The 23,344-nt window shown below is 45.0% G+C and overlaps 1 protein-coding gene across 4 annotated transcripts in view; it reads right to left on the reverse strand.

Moving 5' to 3' along the window:
* SGCG (sarcoglycan gamma) overlaps positions 1-22,545 on the reverse strand; it is a 131,634-nt gene extending 109,089 nt beyond the window's left edge. The window contains exon 1 of one of the 4 annotated variants that reach the window (XM_019447988.2): positions 22,408-22,545. Coding sequence is in view for 3 of the 4 variants with exons in the window: in XM_053900957.1 (XP_053756932.1) it covers positions 21,733-21,921 (189 nt within the window). In the remaining variant the exon portion in view is untranslated. Of the gene's footprint in view, positions 1-21,732; positions 21,981-22,407 lie in introns of those variants that run through there. The other 3 variants (XM_053900957.1, XM_019447982.2, XM_019447981.2) reach the window with 3 other exon arrangements.
* Positions 22,546-23,344: the final 799 nt, after the last annotated feature.

The raw sequence follows: 23,344 nt of genomic DNA on the forward strand, positions 1-23,344 counted from the left end.
CTCACTCTCTCAAAAATAAATAGACATTGAAAAAAAATTTTTAAAAAGAAACTAATCTTCTGCATCTCCTATGATTTGATCAAGTTGATTTAAAAATTAATGCAATACACCGTGTTCACATTTTACGACTAGCTACCCGACTATCCGACCGTGCTCCTTTCAGGGATAAGCACCTGTGCCCCTCAAAGCTTCTATTATCAGTTTGAATGATCCACTTTTGAAATATTTCTCCAAATATTTCAATTGCCTTTCCCAGAGAGCTTTTGTGGTCGGGGGTTTCTGAATGCCACCTTAATTGTTGTACAAGAAGTTTTGCTAAATTTGCCATCCTCAGCTTATCTCCTACTTGTCTCTCACTTTTTATTCCTTTAACCTATTATTTGGAATCAATGTCATTTTTCTTCTTGAAGGAAAAAAAATGTTCCTTTCTAGTTTAAGTAGCTTGTACCATGGTTTTCTTGTAGGAGTCTCCTCCATCTCCTCACTTTTTGATGGTCTTTGTGTTTCTTTTATTCTCTACTTCTGCCCCATCGTCAGACTTCTGGCGAATTTCTGATAATAAAACCCTTTGTATACGATCGCGTTTTTCTTCAGCATCCTTGTATGCCAGACTCTCCCTCGTCCTGTGCCAGTCCAAGGGGCTGAGCTGGCCTCCCGCACAGTGGTCGTGTTCCTCACCGCGCTCCTAAGCTGCGTGAACAGTTCCCTGAATCAGCTCTCAGGTCCTCTCCTCATTTACCCCCTTGCTTTGGTGGGATGTCCCCTCAAATGAGCATTCGGAAAGGGTTTGGGGGAAGTAGACTATCTGAGTCCTTTTATGTCGGGAAATGTATCAATTCTGCTCCCAAACTGGTTAATACTTTCATTTAGCATAAAATTCTGGACTAAAATAATTTCAGACTAAACTTTGAAGTCCTGGCTCCATTGACATCTGTCCTTAAGAGTTCCCGCAGAGAAATGTAATTCTAGTCATTGGCATTTCTAGTTTATTTTGAGTAAGGTACGTTACTATTTAAAGGTAGCTGTGTGCATCTTTTGTTGGTAAAATTAATATTCTCCCTAGTTTATTTCCTGTTATGTTCCTCTGGTATTTCACATATCTGAATATATCAAAGAGAAGGTAGCGTCCATTTATAAAATGTAAGTGTATTTGTTCTTACTGAAAAGTAATGATTGAGTAAGACACTCAAGTTATATTTCACGAATATTCTTAAAATCTGCTCTGGTCAGAAATTTCTGACCAAGAACTAGAGAGTAAATGATGGTAGGATTTATGAAAAGGAAGATACGTGATATAAAATAAACTGGAGGGAAAAAAAGAACAATTGAAAAAATATTGGAAATCTGCATTTGGAGGCAAAGTTAAGATCTGTTCCCAGGGCCATGGAAAGCAGTCAGACATTGAAATTTGTGAGAATAGCCACTTACAAAAAAGAATACTTATTCCTTCCGTGAGGACGTTTCTCCTAGTGTAATAGTTCTTCTGGATTCTCTCTATAATTGCATTCATTTCTTCCCAGGGTAAGTGGTTTAATTCTTCTCCCTGATGAGTTACAATAAGAAAGGGGGTCTGTATGGTGCAGTCCCTCCCTCGTCAGGGACCTTCATGCCTGCAGGGAGTACAGTTTCAGGCTGTAAGTTTCAACTGTAACCTTCCTGGGGGCGGGGGGCAAGGGGTGGGGGGGACCTGTGATCATCTAGAGCGAAGAGATGGGTGAGTCCTTGCTGGGAATGCAACGTTAGCAAGCCCATGGTCGCTGCACATCTAGAATATGTTCTCCGACAGCTCTCTTTGCAACAAAAATGACATTTAGACCTTCATTTGCCTCATCTCAATTGGTTCAGAACTCGGGCAGTAAACACAGAAGGGATTTTTCTCAATCTTCTCAAACTAAAAACAAACAAACAAAAAAAAATCAGCATCTAACAACCACACATCTCTGCTAAGGATCTACTTTTATAGCAGGGGCTATTCTGTATTAGCACCTAATCTAACTCTTCTCTTTCATCTTCTTCTTTTTGCCAGGCTGGTGCCCTCTTGGATACCTCTGTGGTCCTCACAGAATTCACGGCAGACCAATGTGTCACTGCTCATTTACCTCCCTATATCCCGTTATTCCTTTATTTTATCCTAAGTTTGATGGCGGGGACTGAGTCTTGACCCCTGTATTTCCTGAGCCTCTACGTACTCAGTAAATATCTGCTAAATGAATGCATTCTAGTAAGTGAACCACAATTCCTATGCTTATACAGTTTTCTTTCCAGCTTAGAGGGCAGACCGCTAAACACTCAATAGTGTGGTTCGCCTAACAGTTTAGGTAGGTAGCACAGGCTACGGAGACATATAAAGGAAAAGTTAATTCTTTCTGGAAGAGACCTAGTGGTAGTGCGTTCTCCAACAGCAGAAATCATCATTACCTTGGCCGGCTGAAATTTCTAATGCTTGTGCATGTTTCAAACGCATTCGATAAGTTGACATAATAGCGGGTGAACATAATTTGTAAAAATATGAGAGTCAACACATATGGACATATGTGCCTGTCGCTGACCTAAGTTTTCTATTGATTCATGAGTGGGTTTGGAGAGCACTAACCAAAACCTTCAAAAAGTTACTGTTACAGTATTGATGACTTTCGTTGAACTCCCTAAACCCTCCAAAATCAGGTTCAGATACCTGATAGCCTCTATGGCTTGACAGCTTAGCTGATCTCCTATATTCTGTAGTCTGATTATGATTCACACTACACAGCGTTAATGTAAAAATCTTCCTTACTTATTCTTTCCTTAGAAATAGTGTAAACCAATGGCCCCAAATTCCAGGCTTTCGGATCAAGTGAGTTTTAAATTCAGCTTTTTCACAAGTAATAGCTTGTGTTAGGTAACTTAGTTCCCTTCTTTAATGGTTTGTTTTCTGCCATTAATGTTGGGGATAATATTAGCTACTTAATTATTTAAAATAATTAAATGAGGCAATGCACAAAAGGCTCTTGGGACACAGTAAAAACACATATGAATGGTAGCTATGTTATTACAACTCTTTGTCAATGCCGTGAGTGAATTTTTCAAAACGAAATAAAATATGTGAATCGCAGACTATGACAAATTCAGCCTTTATAGCAAAGGTATTTTGGCTTACTTAATCGTATACCTAACATGATAAAAAGCATTTAGACTTCATTTGACTTGATGTTGTGCCTACTCATTAGCTCAGCTAGTAACGAACCTTCACAGGCAGTCCACACAACAGAAAACCAAATTATTATTTTTTCTTACAGTTTATCAAACCAAATTATTTTTCCTTACCGTTTAGCTTTCTGATATCCAAATCCACAGCATTTGTCAACAACTTGCCTTGATACGATACGTATAGTCGAACAGTCTTGGCAGACACACGGGGATACTTTATAGTCTGAAAACTAAAGATGCTGGTAATCCCACGCAGCTGCACTCGACTTGCTCCTGACCGTTGTCCTGCTCAGGTCATGCTGAGGGGCCCTGTGCTCCTGACCTCCTACCTTCATCCTATCTACCGAAAAGTCTTCAAGATCCTATTATTTCAAAAACCCTTTTTCCACTGAAAATGTGTAGCTGGACACTAGAGGGATCTTGACAACAGAAATGCTGTGTTGTGAGGTCATGGGAGTGCCAGCACGATTATGCTGCTGGGGCCCGGGAGAAAAGACAGTGGTGAAGAGAATGACACTGAGACATGAGATGGAGAGGTGAAGTTGGCTTGGATCCCTTGTGTTTAATGTTTATTTATTCTTGAGAGAGAGAGAGAGAGAGAGAGAGACAGAGTGCGAGCAGGGGAGGGGCAGAGAGAGAGGGAGACACAGAATCCCAAGCAGGCTCCAGGCTCCGAGTGGTCGGCACAGAGCCCGATATGGGGCTCGAACCCACGAACCGTGAGATCATGACCTGAGCTGAAGTTGGACGCTTAACCAACTGGGCCACCCAGGCGCCCTGGATCCTTTGTGTTTAAAGACTTACTATAGGCATGGACATCTCAGTCATCATGTTGCAAACTCAGCGTATTTTAATCGTCCCTCCCACTTCTCTGCAACCCTTCTCTTCTGTTCTCCTCCTTAGCTTAATGGCATTGCCATTGGCCAGTTGGTCACACTGGAAATCATCCATAGCTTAATGTAAATTATTTCAACTACTGTGTGTATTTGTTCCTCAGTTAGCAAATGCTCTTTTGCTAATTTTTAACTGGAGAAGGAAGACTGCAATGAAAGGGGAAAAGATGAAGGATGTTGGCCTAAGCACATCCCATGCGTGACCCAGTCTGGTTGTTTACCATGAAAGAAAAAAAGCTGTTTGATATCCAGCATCAGATTCAGCATAATTTTTTTAAGTTTATTTGTTTTTTAAGATTTCTTTTGAGAGAGAGAGAGCAGCAGCAGGGGAGGGGCAGAGAGACAGGAAGAAGGAGACAGAATCCCAAGCAGGCTCCGCGCTGTCAGCACAGAGCCCGACGCAGGGCTTGAACTCGCGAACCATGAGATCACGACCTGAGCCAAAGTCAAGAGTCTGATACTTAACTGACTGAGACACCCAGGCACCCCAGATTGTATACAATTTCAGCAACAAGAAAATCTGGCATCTCCACAATAGCACAAAAGCTGGTTTCTCCAGCAAGGGACAAAAATCCCATTCGTTCACTCATATGCAAAAAGGAGACAAACACTTTTCTCATTTAAAAATGAGAAACTGAAAACTTGAAAATGGCAAAAATGAACACGTTCATTCCAAGAAAACGTAGAAATACATGCTTTTTGTTCGTTTCTCAACATCCATTAACTCTACCACTGGTAACGACCGCTGGGTTTTCTTTTTGAGCAGCCACCCGTACCTTGCTTTTAGTCTATACGTTCGGTCAAGTCACATCAGTGCCATTCCCAGGTTGAGCGGCAGGTCATGTGACTCAGCCCGGGCTGAGCAGAGCAAGGCGCTCTCTTGGCCACAGAGATGCTTTCAGGATGAGTCCATCCAAGCCAACCAGCCCCAGTCAGAGCAGCCCCACGACTTTCGCTTCAGTGACTGACAAGACACACTTTGGTTTCTGCTGGACTTGAAGCTGACAGCGATATGAGCCTGTCTTGTGAGCGGCCATGACCACCTGACAGCACGAGGGCTGGAGCTGGGCGACGAGAAAAATGCATGGTAATTTCAAGTCCACGAATCACGGCATGCCTAAATCAGCTGCAGTCTCGTACTTTTTCGGCTGCGTCAGTCGGCACATTGCCTTTTTTCATCGCAAACTATAGAGTTGGTATTTGATAATTTGCAACGTAGAAATCTAACTTAAGTTTTAGTGAAATCAGTGCAATAAAGAACCTGGTGTGGGAGAAGGAGGGGACGATGGTGGCAAGAGTAAAAGTTCAAAAAATGAAGAGAGGTGATGAACACAAATGTGAACAACTCCCTGCCATCAGTCATGAAACAGAACTTGGGGGGTGCAGAATTCCATGTCCTCTGTGGTGGCATACACAAACGATGGGACTATTCTGTGCTACCACGTGCTCTGGGGAGGTCAAGGATGAGGACCAAAAGACATCACGTGATTTGGCAAAAGAAGAATGGGAAAATTTAAGGTGGTAGTTCTAAATTAAAAAAAAGAAAACCATAGGCATAGTAACGATTCAAGAAACCCTCATGCAAAAGTTCTGAACTTTCTCACAGACTATTATTTCATCAAAGCCAAGACTGATGATTTTAAGACCACGGGTGTTTTTCAGCACTAAGGAAGTACCTCTGCAAATTAAACCAAAACACTAATTATAATATGCATCGCAAGTAAGAGCTATCAAAATGTAAGAAATGGACATTTTAGATTTGGTAAAATATGATAACAGCACAACAGAGTGAATGATAACAGCAGTTGTCTGTCATTTGGTGATTTATTTAAATAATATTCATCAAGGGTTGTCTCTGTCATACAAGAGTTGCTTTTGTTGATTTGTTTTTATGTCTGTCTGCTAGAATAAAGGAGAAATTCAGTTCTCATCTCAGTAATTATCTAAGAAAAGTAAAGCCTTTTTAGGTAGCTGTATGGAAATGCTTCCCATTGTATATGGTGGTTGTCAAATGGAATTCATCACTGAGTCTCTAAAACCATTTTTCTGGGATGCTGACTTGGTTTGTCTTATACGAACCAGTTATACTTAAAGGCCACCAGGATCCTGCTGAGGCCACGTCTGCTGTTTTTGATCCAATGAGCACGACGTTGGTCCCAAACACTGTTCTAGATGCTGAGGACACCAGAGTGCACAGGACAAAGGAGGCCTTGCCTTCTTAGAGCTTATATTCTAGTTGAGAGGAAACAGTCAATGAATGTGAAAACAATGAACAAGAAGGTTTCTTACAGTGGCAAGTTTACTAAGAAAATAAATAAGGGGGCCCCTGGGTGGCTCAGTCGGTTGAGCGTCTGACTTTGGCTCAGCTCATGATCTCACGGTTCATGAGTTCGAGCCTCGCGTCGGGCTCTGTGCTGACAGCCCAGATTCTGTGTCTCCATCTCTCTCTGCCCCTTCCCTGTTCACACTCTGCCTCTCTCTCAAAAATAAACACTTAAATTTTTTTTTCATTAAAAAAAAGAAATAGGGTGATGGGGAGAATATTTTAAATACATAGGGCAGGCCTTTGTGGGATGATCTGAATAATGAGAAAGAACTAATCGTGAAAATACTTGGGCAAAGTGTGATACGGGCAAGGGGTGGCACATGCAATGGCCCTGGGGCGGGAACGATCGTCTATGTTGAAGAGGCACAAGCAAGGCCCCGGGGTGGAAACATGGTGCGTGGAAAAGCACAGATAAAGCCAGAGAGACTGAGGCATGAAGAACAGTGGTTCTCAGCCGTGGCAACACAACAGAACCAAGCAGGGGATGTATAACATAATACCCACCATTCTCCAGGATCCTCTGCAGAACTTCTGACGTGTTTGGCACAACAGGGGCCCCGCTACCAGTCCAGATGCCTAGGCCAGTCTCGTGGGTCACCAAGGATGGAGCCACAGCCGCACAACAACGTAGCTATAGCCCAGTGTAAGACGAGACGCTATGATGCCAGACTCAGAAATACATGAGGGCGACGGACACGGTCAGCGCAATGCTGCTCGCTTCCGCCTACAAGCCCGCTCCACACAGCCGTCCCTCTCCTCTCTCCCTTCTTCTGAGTGGCTACTTTCAGGAGGTCTGTGCCGGGATGGGAGATGTTCTGGTCTGACCGCAATTTTCTTCACGATCCGGAGTTTTTGTGCTTGTCTGATGTTCGCTTCCCGGTCAGCCCTCCCTCCCTCCCTCCCTCCCTCCCTCCCTTCCTTACTCCCCTCCTCCCTTCTCCTTCTTCCCTCCTCCTCCCTCCCCTCCCCTTCCCTTCCCTAATACAAGGTCCGTCTATGCTCAGCTTCAACAGGTTGCCTCCTGGACGTGTGACTGACCTGTGCGACTCTGTCTGCCCACCTGCCGTCCGCGTGTGCACTTCCCGTCCTCCCTGCGAGACGTGCACACTTTGCACCACGCAGGACACACCCGGGTTTCTGAGTCTGCAGCTCCAGTGGCCTCTCTCGCTATTCTTTCAGACGTACCCCTGTTCCATTCCCACTCTTTGGGGCAACTTTCCACTAATTTTGTGTTTGGGTTTTAGCTGTCTCCTACTTTTGCCTCAACTAGAGTGTGAATGGGTTTCTCTCTCCTTGTTGCTCCTGAATGCTTTCGGGAGGGCACTGTGTAACTATTAACCTCACACTGTCATCTTTAAGATGGAAATCGGTCACCGACGTGTTCATCAAGGGGCTACGAGGGTCCTCAGCTACGCGTGACAACTGTTGGTGGCCACCATGGTGTTCCCTTCCGTGAATCTGACTCCTGAAAGAACTCTGGTCTCTCACAAAACCCTAGATAACCAGACAAAAGGAAAATAGCATACTTCAGTTTCAGTAAAAGCTTAAACGGAGCCCAGACTTGAGGACAGTTTGTGGCCTTGGTTCGAGCCAGACTTTCAGGATTCCCAATTCCTCTGTAGATCGCATCCCACTTTCGATCCCTGGCAACGTGCGTGCTCCCTTTTGGAACATGATTCTGTTCAGTTCACCTTTATGCCTTGGAGTATAACTGAAAGCTTAGTCATTTTTGACAGTTCATTTCAACTCAATAGCATGAAGTAATTGCTTTAGCTCCCAAAGTGAGATTTTTTTTTCTTTTCCTTTTTTCTTTTCTTTCTTTTGTTCTTTCTCTTTCTTCTTTTTTTCTTTCCCTTTGTTTCTTTTCTTTTTCCTTCTTTCCTTCCTTCTTTCCTTCCTTCCTTCCTTCCTTCCTTCCTTCCTTCCTTCCTTCCTTCCTTCCTTCTTTCTGTATATTTGAAAGAACCAGTTAAGCTTTTTTTCACCTCTAGGCTACACTATGTGGACATTAAGCCCACTACTGGTTTATCGATATGGCTGGTAAAACCCTCTGCTCAGGTTCACACGGCTGTATATCGCCAAGCAGCTGTGAGCTTGTCCCCACCGTGTGTGCAGAATCCTCCTTCTCTCCCTGGGCCACACTCAGTCCCTTTCTACCAAACTGTCACTGTAAACTTGTCCCATTTGAATCCTTATTCTTTAGGCCAATGGTGACCATCATCTATTCTGATATATTCTTGGTTTTAATAACTGAAACACAGAGGTGATACTCTGAATAATACTTAGGCTTTGTGCAAAGGAAACATTATTATTTAACAACATTAACACTTGAAGAAGCATTTGCAAAAATGTCCTTCCAACATAACAGATATACGATACATTTCTGAGAAAAAAATGTATATATATTAAATTCTTTGTAATGTTTATTTTTGAGGGGGGGGGCATGAGCAGGGAAGGGGCAGAGAGAGAGGGAGACACAGAATCCGAAGCAGGCTCCAGGCTCCGAGCTGTCAGCACACAACCCGACTCGGGGCTCGAACTCCCGAACCGGAAGATCAAGACCTGAGCCGAAGTCTCTTAACTGACTGAGCCACCCAGGCGCCCCTGAGAAAATATATTTAGATTTACCAACAAACGTCTAGAACGCAGCCAATTATCTGGACACAAATGGTAGTGTACCTTATGAGGAAGATCATCCCAGGCCTTTTTCTTCCCACAGTATAAACAATTGTTTTTTTTAAATGGACTCACGTTGAAAGAAATAGTTTTAGGAATGTTTTCAGGAAAGAAAAGTCAAATAAGCTTTGCATTTAAAAAGATTTCACACAAACCTGATGTCCTTCAGTAGGTGAATGGATAAGCAAACTGTGGTGCAAACAGGCGATGAAATATTATTCAGCAATGTAAGGAAATGAGCTCTCACGCCCTGAGAAGATGTACGGGAACTTAAATGCATGCTACTAGGTACAAAGAGCTAGTCTGACGAGGCTACCTACTGTATGATTCCTAGCATATGACGTCCTGCAAAAGGCAAAACTACGAAGACAGTAAGAAGATGAGTGGTGGGGCACCTGGGTGGTTCAGTTGGTTAAGCGTCAGCCTCTTGGTCTTGGCTCAGGTCATGATCTCACAGTTAGCGAGTTCGAGCCCCCTGCCGGGCTCTGCACTGTCAGCTTGGGATTCTTTCTCTCCTTCTCACTCTGCTGCTCCCCTCTCTCTCTCTGTCCTTCTCCCTCCCTCTCTCTTTCACACACACACACACACACACACACACACACACACACACACACACACTAAATAAAGTTAAAAAAAAAAAGATCACTGGTCACCAGAAAACTGTGCGGAGAAAGGGCTAAATACACAGAACACAGGGAACTTCTAGGGCAGTGAAACTATTCTCTATGGTGCTACAATGGTGGATGCATGTCATTATACACTTGTCCAAACCTATGGAATATACAGCACCAAGAGTGAACTCTAATTGCAAACTCTGAGCTTTGGGTGATAATAGTTGCCACCGGTAGGCTCATCAACTGTAACAAATGTAGGATGGGATGTTGATATTGGGGAGACTGGGGGGGCAGGAGGAGTATGGGAAATCGTTGTACCTTCTTCTAAATTTTGCTGTGGACCTACAACTATCCTCTCTCCCCAAAGTCTTTAAAATTGTTTACCTTTCATCCCATACTGTTTTGCTCCTTTTTTAAATACAACAATTGTACGTCAAAATTTTGTTCAAGAAATACCGGTCATTTACTTGTGGAACTGAGTATGTCACATAATTACTGATTTGAGGATGATGCGATGTATCCCTTTCATTGTTCAAAAACTGTCTTAAATCATTTTTTTTGCCCCAATTTTTTTAATGGAGTAAGTTGACTAAAATTTTCAAATACAAACTATATCAAGATAGGCACAGGATAAGATTGCTTTACACAGCTCAAAGCTAGGCTGATAATAATTTATTTTCTGTCTTTAATAAACCAGTCATACATGCAGCCACTCTCTCTCTCTCAAGTCTTTTATGTAAACCTCAAATACATGTCTAATCTTGCACTAATTCATAAATACGGGAAAGCACCATGGAGGGGAGGGTCACAGAAGTGTAATGGCCTAAAGAAGGTGAAGGAAAAGCAAGAGGGGAGGACCCGGGGAAGCAGCTCTGAAGAGGAAAGGACAGATGCAGGCATGGTTAGGGTTACGGTTGGGGAGAACAGGAAGTTGAGGCAGGGCATCGTCCCAGCTGAGAGGAGGGAGGTCAGCAGCGAAGGAGGACCAGGGAGGAGGTCTGGGATGACTCCCGACGGGATGGAGAGGGAACAAGTCAAGCACAAGCGAAGGACAGCAGCGTGATGCTAAAGGGTCCTTCCAGCTGCAGCTGGAGGCTGTGAATGGTCAGCACTGGCCACTGAACGTTTATGGGATTTTAAAGACATTTGGGGGAGAAGAACAGGAAAATCACCGCACAGGACTAACCTATGGCAGGACTTTTCTCAGGGGATGGAGCAGATACACGTGGACAGGGGGAAGCGGACGGTGCTGGCCAGGCCAAGGCAGCTCAGGAACCAACATGGGCCCGGCTACGCGGGAAGGGGAATGGCGACGAGGGGGAGGACGAGGAGGCCTATGGACAGCAGTCCAAGAAGGTGACAGGGGCAGGGCCTCGGCTTCTTCATGACAGTTCCTACGTGCAAAGGACGTTCGGGGCAGGTTTCCGTGCTCAGACTTGAGAGGCTGGAAAACATTAAGCCCGACTCCACAACTATTTGCCGAGCAATCCAAGATGGTAGCAGGTACCAAGCTGCCAAGCATCATGGAAGCAGAGGCCACTGGACCCAAATGCAGGAAACTGGGAGGCCGTGTAGAGCGAGGCTTTAATGGAACTTAGCACCCAGCTGGATGGGCAAGCGGAAGGTTTTAACGTGGCTGTGTGGGAGCGTAAGTGGAACGAAAAGCAAGGTTAACCAGCAGAGCAGGAATGGTTTGAAGTGAATAATGAGGCATCCCATTTTGGACAAAGATGCGGGACGAGCAGACTGCTGGATGGAGACACACAGTCTGCGGTCTGCGATCAGGGCAGGCGAGGCAGAGGAGCTCTGAGGCGCTACAACACAAGCCATTGCTAATGGAAGTCTGGCCTTTCAATCTTCCCCCTCCCTTTTCTGAATGCAGCAGATTAACTTTTAGATATCTGTTTGTTTGACTGGGGCAGGAGTTGACAGCCACACTTTGGATATAATATAGAAATCACGTCGAAAGCATATCCTGTGGAAAATTTCCACCCCCAGACTGAGATATAATTGGCAAATACAAACTGCATATATTAAAAAAATTTTTTAATGGCTATCTATTTTTGAGAGAGAGAGAGAGAGAGAGAGAGAGAGCACGCACATGAGCAGGGGAGAGGCAGACACACATAGAATCCGAAGCAAGATCCAGGCTCTGAGCTGCGAGCACAGAGCCCAATGGGACTCGAACTCATGGACTGGACCGGAGATCAGGACCTCGGGCCAAGTTGGACGCTTAACTGACTGAGCCACCCAAGCGCCTCAAAGTTGTAGGTGTACAACGTGATGTGAAATGATCCCCGCCATCAAGCTAATTAACACACCTATCACCTCAAGTACTTACCGGTTCCTGCTCTCCTTCCCTCCCCCTCCCCTTCTCTCTTTCCTTCCTGCCTTTTTTCCCTGGTCAGAACACTTAAACGCTATCACCTTAACCAAATTCAACTGTATGGTATAGTATGAGATGTTATAACGGTTATTATCAAAAACGACAGGAGATAACAAGCGTTGGCGAGGACGTAGAGGAACCGGAACTCTTACAACCGGAACTGTTGACGAGAATGTAAAATGGCGCAGCCATTATGGAAAACAGCGTGGAGGTTCCTCAAAAGGTTAAAAATAGAACTATCACAGGATCCAGCAATGCCACTGTGGGTATATATCCAAAGGAAGTAAGTCACGATATTGAAGACGTAGCTTCGCTTCTGAGTCCGCTGCGACCTCATTCACAACAGCCAAGATATGGAAACAACCTAAGTGTCCATCAACACATGAACGGACAAAGAAAATGTGGTGTATGTATGCACGGCTCATTTTTTAGAGACTATTTTTCAGAGCAGTTTCAGGTTTACAACAGAACTGAGAGGGAGGTACAGAGATTTGCCATATACCTCCTGCCTCCACACATGCACAGACTCCTCCGTTTTCAATACCACTCACCGGAATGGTATGTTTTTTACCAAAGCTGAATTATACTGACACATCATAATCACTGAAAGTCCATATTTTACCCTAGAGTTCACTCTTGGTGTGTATGCTCTATAGGTTTGGACACATATATAATGATATATAACCATCACTATATAATATAACAGTATTTTCTTTTTTGAAATGGGGGAGTAGGGTTCCATTCATTTATTTTCTTTCCAGCTATACTGGGTATATTTGACATACAACATTTTAAAGGCATAAGGTGTACAGTGTGTTGATTTGATACATTTATGTACTGCAAAATGATTACCACCTTTTGTTGACTTTATTTGAAAACACAATCTACAAATAACCAAAATCTATGAGTTGGAAAAACGTCTTCCAAATGTTTAATGTGTAGCAAATAAAGGATTAACATCACTTGCCAGTAAGTAGTTAATATTTTTAAATCGGGCAACATAGAAAAATCTGGAGCCCTTCCCACTATGAACCTAAGAAGACTTTATGAAACTAAATAGTTTAATGAAACTGTAAAATCTTTTAAATGTCAAAAGAGGCAAACATGATAAAATAATTTTTAGGGTTTTTTTCCTCCTTGCTTCCAATTTACATAAATTCTTATCTCTTAAAGGAAAATGACTCTTCTGGCTCACCTCCATTTGATTACTACATGTAGAAACAAAGTCATAAACCAAATATGCAGATGATCATGGCTTACTGAAAGGTACAATACAATATCCACTTTTAAATATGGATTACATAAATACATTTCTCTAATTTTTTATATTTTGGCCTGTCGCAACAGTTTCATATAGTGATGAAATTCAAGGATGATCCTTTTTGTTTGTTTTTTTGTTTTTTAATGTTCATTTTAGACAGAGAGAGAGAGAGAGAGAGAGAGCGAGAGAGCGCGCGAGCGCGCTAGCGGGGGAGGGGCAGAGAGAGAGGGAGACACAGAATCCGAAGCGGATTCCAGGCTCTGAGCTGTCAGCACAGAGCCCAACACAGGGCTCGAATCCAGGAACTGTGAGATCATGACCTGAGCTGAAGTCGGATGCTTAACCAGCTGAGCCACCCAGGCGCCCAAGGATGATCCTTAATGTTACGTACCACGTATAGCAAATTCACAGTGATGCGTATATTAAGGTATCATTTTTTTGGTATCATTATTAAGGTATCATAAGGTATCATATATCATATCATATCATAAGGTATCATATATTAAGGTATCATTTATAAATTAGAGGTAGTTTACAACCATGAACTTACAAACAGTTTGAAGTTTCAGCTCCTAACTTTCCTCCCGAGAGGAAAGCAATATGGTTTTTGGTTTTTTTTTTAATTTTGTGAATTATTTCACTGTCTGAAGCAAGAAGTGAGAAAACAAGGTGAAGAAAAAATAAACAGGGGCAATTCTTTCTTTCCTAAGCCTTTTGAGTATGACTGTATTAGGATTTTGTATGAAGTGATCTCCTCAGAAAATCACGTTTACGAATCTCCTGTGAAAAGGAATAAAGGAAACCTCCCTGAAAACGGAGTTGGGAGTCATGGCGGAGGAGACACTCCTCGTGGCCTACCCAGTCCAGCAGGAAGAGGCACGATTTCCTTTCAGTCTGGCGACCGAACGCTGCCCTTGCCTGCGGCCAAAGACAAGCTGTCACCACCTCAGTCACCTGCAGTCGCCACTTGGAGCCTATTTTCCCCTACTGAACATCTGTTCAGAACGACCCCTCCCAACTTCCTTCTTCCCTGTACGAAAGGCTGCTCTTCCAGATCTTTGAACAATAGCTAAATTCTGGAAAGAGCCTGAATGTCCATCAACTGATGAATGGATAAAGAAGGTGTGGTTTATATACACGATGGAACACTGCTTGGCCATGAGAAAGAATGAAATCCTGCCACGTGCAGCCACGTGGATGGAACTGGAAGGTATTAGGCTGAGTGAAATAAGTCAGTCGGAGAAAGACGGATACCATATGTTTTCACTCATATGTGGATCTTGAGAAGCTTAACAGAAGACCATGGGGGAGGGAAAAATAGTTACAAACAGAGAGGGAGGGAGGCCAACCATAAGAGACTCTTAAATACTGAGAACAAACTGAGGGTGGATGGGGGGTGGGGGAGAGGGGAAAGTGGGTGATGGGCATGGAGGAGGGCACCTGTTGGGACGAGCTCTGGGTGTTGTACGTAAGTGATGAATCATGGGAATCTACCCCCAGAACCAAGAGCACACTGTATCTCCACTGTATGTTAGCCAACTTGACAATTAATTATACTTAAAAACAAACAAAAGGATGTTTTTGTTCTCTGGACTTGCCTGGGGTTCCCCGTAGTTTGTGCGTCCTAACTAGCGACTTCTCTGCTGTGCCCCAATAAACCAATTTGCTGCTTGACAGCCTTTGCTGTTTAATTTTTAACATTGACAATATCAGTCTATGTTGAAAACTATTTCACGACGGAAGTTTTGATTCCTTTGGAATTGAGTGTTTTCATTAGTACAGATCAGGGTTTGGTCAATGATGGCCTGTGTGTCAAAGAAGACCGGCCACCCGTTTTTGTTAAGGACAGTCTTCCCAGGCCACAGCCATGCTTACTTGTTTATGTATTTCCAACCCTACCACTGCAGAGTTGTGTACTTGTGACAGAAATCTTACGGCCCGCAGAGTCTAAAATATTTATTATCGGGCCCTTTACAGAAAAAGCTTGCCTACCTACTTCTGATGCTTCTCATTGTAGATACGCAAGTCGTGTTTTAGTTGGGTTTTACTATTTTAAAGATAAATTTATTGTCTCATTATCATGGTTAATCCAAGAGGTGAATCTGATGATTGTATTACATTCTTATGTCCCCTTCACTCTCCCTGCAAAGTAAAAATCTAAAATCAACCGGTACTTACTTGAGTACCTGTCCTGACTACAAATTCATACTTCAGGTCTCAGTTTTACATCACAAGGTAAATAAAATACCCAAACCTCAATTTATTAGTTTCAAGCAACCAAATGCTCAAACCCTAATCGGTAACAAAACTGTCCTGATGTCTGTCCTCACTTTCCAATGAATATTTGGAAGAAATATTAATAAATAAAAACAAAATTTTGTAGTAAAGGTGTAGACAGCTCAAAAATAAACAACAGGTTAGATAACCAACTTAATCCACAGGTGAACATAAATGAGAACTACTCTTATTATACATCTAATCATTCAATATCATTTAATATACCATTTAACTTTATTGCTAATTTGAAAATCCCAGAGGTCAGTTAAAATTTGGTTTATTTAAGATTTAATTAGGGGCGCCTGGCTGGCTCCATCAGTTAAGCATCTGACTCTTGATTTGGGTTCAGATCACAATCTCACAATTCATGAGATTGGGCTCCGTGCTGCCAGAGCAGAGCCTGCTTGGGATTCTCTGTCTCCCTCTCTCTCTGCCATTCCTCTGCTTGTTCTCTCTCTCTCTCAGAATAAATACATTTAAAAAAACACTTTGAAAAAAATAAAATTTAATTTTTTTTAATGTTTTATTCATTTTTGAGACAGAGAGAGACAGAGCGTGAGCAGGGGAGGGACAGAGAGAGCGCGAGACACAGAATCCGAAGCAGGCTCCAGGCTCCGAGCTGTCGGCACAGAGCCCGACGCGGGGCTCAAACTCACAAACCGCGAGATCACGACCTGAGCCGAAGTCGGATGTTCAGCCGATTGAGCCACCCAGGTACCCCAAAAATAAAATTTAGATAACGAATGTCATGGAGCCCTTTTGTGAATCTAGCTCAGAATCTAGCCAGTACAGCTTATTTTTCGTAATATCATAATTATCTTCAGAAGTGGTTGCATAGGAAGTATTCCCCCCAAATAATGAAATTTATTACACCTACAGAGTTCTTCCAATATAATGGACTGAGAAGACATGAGAGAGCACCATTTGTACCACCAAGACACGGAAATTCTTCACAAAAGGTAATACTTTACAAATATATAGTCAAATAGGAAAGAATGGAACATTCTCAAGGCTAGAAAAAAGAATGGAAATCAGAGGCAGAGATGCAGGTTATTAGATCCACTTATGGATCTAGGGCCTAGATACTGAGCCTGAATCCTAACGCTCAACAAAGATGGGAGAGTTGGCCTCTGTCCAGAAGAAGGCCGGAGCTCCCACCATGAAAGAAAGTACAAGAAGAGATCCCTCCCTCTCTAAGGCTTGTGATAGAAAGATGAACCACTGGGTAGAAAGAAAGCAAAGTCATAAGCTTGCACCAACTACGAGCCTGTACCATTTATAGGTGTGAATGTGTCCAAATTTACAAAAGATATGTGCTGCTATCACCCCAAGCCATGGAATTGACATAAGAGCTGCTCTGAGACCCATAAAACCTCTGCATCCCAGCAGATACATGAGAAGAAACACCACTAGGGAGACTTTCACACCTGCTGCAGTTGAGATTCCTATCTAAGAATAACTCTCAGTGTAGATGAGCTCACACAAAATAATTACAAATCACTGCAGCAATTAAACCATCATGATGTGGAAGGAGGGCATCAGCAGCCTGAGCAGAGACGGAAGACGGAAACGAGAAGGGCCAAAATGCATCTAGTGAGGATTCAAGAAGGAGGTGGGAAAAAAAATACAAGAGAGAAGCATTTTTCAAAGAGATAGTGATGTCCACCTTTCCAGACTCGTAGAAAGGTTCTCAGTGGAACCCTAAGCACCGTGTGGTATTTCTTAAAGAAACATACACCGCAGGACAGCCGCCTGGGCATGAGACGGGTCAAAGGAAGGGACTGGAATATCGTTCTTTTGTTATTCCAGCTGGGTCATTCTCACCAAAGTTTGGATTATGGAAAGGAAAGGGGAAAAGAGGCCGGAAAGCCAAACTTAGGCCGCAAAATAGGATGATATGTGAAGGGTGATACAACTGTTGCTTCAGATAAGTATACTAACACGAAAAGCTTTCATAAAAAAGGTGAGAACAGCGGGCTGGACAGCGTCGCACCGTGCTCGACACGTCTCAAGACTTGCTAACGGAACGCCGTGCCAATGAGATGCTATCTTATGTACTGTACAGGCCTTCTGTATTTCCTAATTTATTGAAAAAATCAGAGAAAACTACTTAATTAGAAAATGAAGGCACTGAAGTCCCCTCCAAGACTTCTGCAGGGTTTCGAAGGAAGAATCCGAGGCTGTCAGGGCACCGCGGTTACGGGTGCTGACTCTCTATGCTAGCGAACGTTCACCTTAAAGATGAGTCTTCTTCCTTGATTCAAAGTGTTACTAACAATAGTTTTGTCGACTAGACATTTGAGCTAGCTGGCATTCACAAGAAGAACTTGTGAAAGTTTTCTTTCCTCTTGTCTCTGTGCTAGGGCCGGGGCAGTGGGGGTGGGGAGGGAGTGTGGGGCGAGCAGGGTGTAAGGTCTGTGTTATTCCTCAACCCTGCTGAGCAATCGCCTTGGCAAACCACAGCCTCTCTGGGCCTGGTTTCTGTCTGTGTTAAGTGGGGCCCTCCTCACAGGGTGCTTGTGAAGACAGACCGTGCCACGCCTAAAGGAGGACCTCGCTCAAGGGGAGGAACAAAGCACTTTTCTTTTTTTTTTTAATTAAAAAATTTTTTTTGATGTTTATTTATTTTTGAGACAGAGCATGAGTGAGGGAGGGGCAGAGAGAGAGAGGGAGACACCGAATCGGAAGCAGGCTCCAGGCTCTGAGCTGTCAGCACAGAGCCCGACGCGGGACTCAACTCACCAACCTCGAGATCATGGCCTGAGCCGAAGTCGGACGCTCAATCGACCGAGCCACCCGGGCGTCCCAGCGCTTTCCTTTTTACAGCAAGTGCTAGAAGTCAGAGGGACAGCAGCAAGCTCTACGTGTTAGAGGCAAAGTCTTTGGAGAAAGATTTACTGGGTATTTACCTGAAATCATTTCAGAGTATAGGCGATTATAAACAAACAGAGTCAAGAATCTTAAGGGAGAAGGATACCAAGGATACGGAAGAGGAACCATGGCTTCCGAGAGCAGCCATGGGGCAGGTGTGGAAGCCGTGGACTGGCTGGGGACTGGAGCATCTGGGAACCAAGCCTTTGAAAGGCAAAGCAACCTCGGTTATAATCCAACCCGCAGAATTTCATGTAAATAATCTGGTGACTCCTAAAGACATTTTTATAAAAACAACTTTTATACAGCCTTAGCCTTTTTTTTTCAGTGTTTGTTTATTTCAAGACACAGAGTGTGAACAGGGGAAGGGCAGAGAGAGACTCCCAAGCAGGCCCTGTGCTGTCAGCTCAGAGCCTGACACAGGGCTCGATCTCACCAACCCTGAGACGGTGACAATCATCTCATCTTGATGCCGAAATCCAGACTCAGAGGCTGAACCTCCTGAGCCACCCAGGTGCCTCAGCCTTAGTCTTTTTATACCTGGTTGCTACTGAGGCCCCTGTCTTCAATGCAATATGACTGTAGTTAAGATTTCCTAGTTTTTCAACTTCCCCTTTTATCATTCAGGTCATTTACCGTATGTTATTTTTGAAAAAGGAGTTTAGCAACAAACAGAAAAGTCTACTAAGACAAAATATTCCAGGCACATTTCTATAAATTAATACCAGGTTCCTGTTACTTATCCAATTAAGTGTTCATTGTTTTATGATTAACGTAAGTATTCATGTAATTACACTTCATTATAACGGACTGACTCAAGGGTTTGCAGGTGCCGCAACCAAGCCCACCTACATGCTGAGAACTTAATCTGAGTGATCTCAGCCAGGGATCCAGAACTGCCTACAAGAACAGTTAACCTTTTGAAACCCAGTCCAAAGAGCAGATGTCTAACTATCGCCAGGTTTTCAAAGGAATCCATGACCTTACAATAGTTAGGAAGCATTAATTTACCGACTATATCCTTCCTTTTCCTGATGTCTCCTATTCCAGCACGAGTATCTCCCTCATGTGTAACAAAATGATACACTAAACAGTCAGGCCGTTATAGGTAGCTATTTTGTTTCCGAATTTAGAAGGTGTCAGGATGGGAAAGTTACAGGCAAATATAACTTCAAACGAGGAAAACTTCACACAGATAACCCTGTATTTGTACCACTCACACCATGTAACCAGTTGTGTTGACTTCACATAAATTTAACTACCAAAGATACAACGAAATGGGCACTTTTTGAAAAATCACAAAGCAACATCACCTAAGCCGTTAGGAAATTAGAAGGGTTATTATATTACAATAAGCATGTCCCTATAAATCACTTTCTAACAGTGCAATTCTAGAGAAAGAAGTAAAATTAACATTAACTGTTTGCTTAACTGTATGTCCATAGATAGTTGCCTATTTTGCCCAAAGGGCATTAGAAGCTCTTTTAGGACACAATCAAAAGAACTGAACATCTAAATGAGGGCCTAATAACTTTTAAAAAGTCATACCCAAGATAATACAATGATGCTGATTGAAATGTAATAGTGTACATATATATTTAATATAATCTATCTAAAATATCCTCTGGACACAATTAAAATGATTCTTTACAAATGAAATGAGTCATATGATCCTCATTCTCTCTGAAAGAGGTATTAGGATAGTTTAAAAAAGCAAATACATTATTTGTTAAACATCAAAGTTTCCTGATTTCTTTCATAGGCTGCTATGTATGTCTAATGATTTGCACTTGCTAAATGGATTTTCATCACTGTATTTCTTCCGATATTTATCTTATAGATGTAATTGTTTTACAGGCCAGGTTTTCTACACTTTTAAGCCCACACTGTACATGAATGATTTAGGTGTAATATCTACTAAAAATTGTGTTTAATGTCTGGTTCAGTAATAACATACATTAAACATCAAAAAAGCATAGGACTTAAGCAAAACGAAATACTTGAAAACACGGTAACCCAATGAAGTTAAAAGTCTACTCTGCATATTTTTACACACGCGGAATAGATGTCACTTTGGAGACACCTCTTTTCTAGAGAGGAAGTTCTCCTACCAGAGACACTGAACCTTTTAGTGAAACATTCCATCACCAAAACCAGGAGGTCAGCTCCTGGAAATTTTTGAAAAATATTGTGATATCTATTGTATTTTTTTTTCGGGGGGGGGGGGTTAAGAGCCTGCTCGTATTCAAGAAAGAAAAGCACAGGAAGAGCCATAGGAAAATAGTTGCTTTAAAAGAAAACTAAACACGATTCCATTGCTTTACAAACACAGATCTACCTGTTTTAAAGCCCACCCAGCGGCATTAACACACAGAGCGCCGTCGCTACCAATCGACCTGCACAACATTCGGCATCACTCGATGAGCTGTTTCACAAAAAAACTGCGTGTGATTGTGTCAGTATTTATAAACACCAGACCACCCAGTAACGACTTCAAAATTATCAACTCGCTAACTCTGGTTTAAGCAAACGAGAACATGCAAATACATAAACGCCAACCATGGGAACTTAACGAGGGATAATGGGGATAATGGGTAGAACGGGGTTGGATCATCAAGTTATAATCCCACCGAGGAGCGGGTGAGCCACCTGTGATTTTAAGCATCTCTGTGTCTCCGCGAAAACGCCCCAACTAACCCTGGGCAACTTTGTACTCGGTGCATTTACTCTGCTTACTCAGTGTCCGTGGATGGGCTAGTCGCCAATCCAGGGCAATGTTTTTTGGCAAAATCAATCTGCAGCAAACAAATCATTCTCATCTCCATACCGTCTCATGCCCGCACCCCCCCCCCCCCCGCCCACGCCGGCCTCTCTCCCCCTCCCCCCCTACTCTTCCCCTCCCCCACCCCGGCCCCGACAAAGTTACTTAAGAGCTGTGGCAGAGCGCACATCAGTTAGCAAAGTTTTCTCGCGCAAAGAAAGGCCACCTGTCCCAGCTACGTTTCCCACCTGTGCCAGAGCCCTCAGAGCCTGGCGGAGGACGTCCCACGCTGCGTGGGACACAGGGGGTGGCGAGGGAGAGGGGGCGGGGTGGGAAGGTAGCTCCGGGGTCCTGGGGAAGGGCTGCGGAGGAACCAGGCGGCCCCAACCTCGGAGGAGTTCGTTCAGGGGCTGCAAGAGGAGGAAGGAAGGACATCCGGGCAACGGAGAGCGGAGTGGTGGTCCGTGACCATTCTCTCTACCTGCGGTCCTCCTGGCGGTCCGGGCGAGCAAACGGCCACCGCACTTCCCTTCATTCCCGACGGGATGAGACCCCCGGCTTCTCCCCGGACCGCGCGGGCCTGGGCTCCGTCCTCCTTCCTCGGCGACCGCAGCGACAGCTCTGCTCCTGGGCGGGGGCACCGCTCCCCCCGAGCCGCGGGGGCCCCCATCCCCGCCCGGGCTCCCGGCGCCACCGGCCGGGCGCGAGGGGAGGCGGGGGCCGTTCCCCTCGGGGGGTGAGACTCGGCCCGGCCCCCCGCACCGCCCCGGGGCGGCCCCGCGCGCGCGCTCGCCGGACCCAGCAGGGGGCGCCGCCGGCGGGACGCGCCCCCCCCCCCCCCCCCCCCCCCCGGCTCCCTCCGCCGCGCCCCCTGCCGGCCCCAGCGCCGCGCGCCCCGCACGACCGCGCCCCCCGCGTGCCGCCCGTCCCGCCGCCGCGAGCCCCGACAGCACCCCGGCGCCCCCTCCCGCCCTCCGCTCGCCCCCCACGGGCGCGCACGCGCGCGTGTCGCTGAGCAGGGCGCTCGCAGACCCCCCGCTCCCAGCCGGCTCCTCCAGGCTGCCCGCGGGGGGCGCCCTCCTGCTCCCCTCCGGCCCCCGGGCGCCCGCCTCGGGCATCCCGGGCCTGGGGCTCGCGCAACCACCCCTCTGCCCACCTGGGCTCCGGGCCCCCCGCTGCAACAGCCAGCGCATTTCCTAATTTAGGGCGTCCCCGCCGGGGGCATGGTCCCTTGCAGGGGGCTCGAGAGCCTTGCCGACCACCACTGGGGCTCCGGAAGCGGCGCCCTTTCCTCGTCGACACTCCTGCAGAGCAAGGGCCGGCCCCCGCCGCGAGGAGGCACCCCGCGGGAAGGGCGGAAGCCTGGTGCCGGCAGAAATGCCGCCGCGCACCGCCAGCTCCCTGCGTGGGGCTCCTTCGCAGCGAGCGCTGATCCACGACTTTTAGGAAGCCGCTTTTACTCTGGTTTTCTCAGGCCTGGAGAGGTGCGCCCCACTGTGTTTCCATGGCCTCTAGGTATCCTGTGAGTGCTGATGTACCTCAATCGTGGATTTTCTGGTTGCGTCCACACAGACAGTTGCGCCCCTTTGTCTACACAGGATAGTGAACTTGGTTTTAGCATTTTTGTGTCTGGAGAATGGTTTGGGTATCTGAAGACGTTAGGTGAATGTGCTCGGGAGGTAAATTCTCTCCTTCCTGCAAGGATCATTTTGGTGTGTTTTCTGATTTATTACTGTTTATTTATTTAGAGAGAAAGCGTGAGCAGCAGAGGGGTGGAGGGAGAAGGAAAGAGAAGCCCGAGCAGGCTCCTTGACCAACGCGGAGCCCTTAGCCAGGCTGGATCTCAGGACTGGGAGATCAGGACCTGAGCCGAAATCGAGAGTCAGGTTTAACCAACTGAGCCACCCCGGTTGCCCCTAGTTTCTGATTTTTTTTAGTGGAGTTATGCTACCGCATCGGGAACCAGATGGAAACATAAAGATCCTGGAGAATTTAAACATGTCTTTCATGTAACAAAATGAATAGTCCCGAGGCGGAAATGTTTCTAATGCTCAGATTACATTAAAGCAAACTTTTTCAAAAGTAGAAATGGA

This window comes from Panthera pardus, unplaced genomic scaffold (assembly GCF_024362965.1).
Source record: "Panthera pardus isolate Hobbes unplaced genomic scaffold, ASM2436296v1 HiC_scaffold_1, whole genome shotgun sequence".
Lineage (NCBI taxonomy): Eukaryota > Metazoa > Chordata > Mammalia > Carnivora > Felidae > Panthera > Panthera pardus.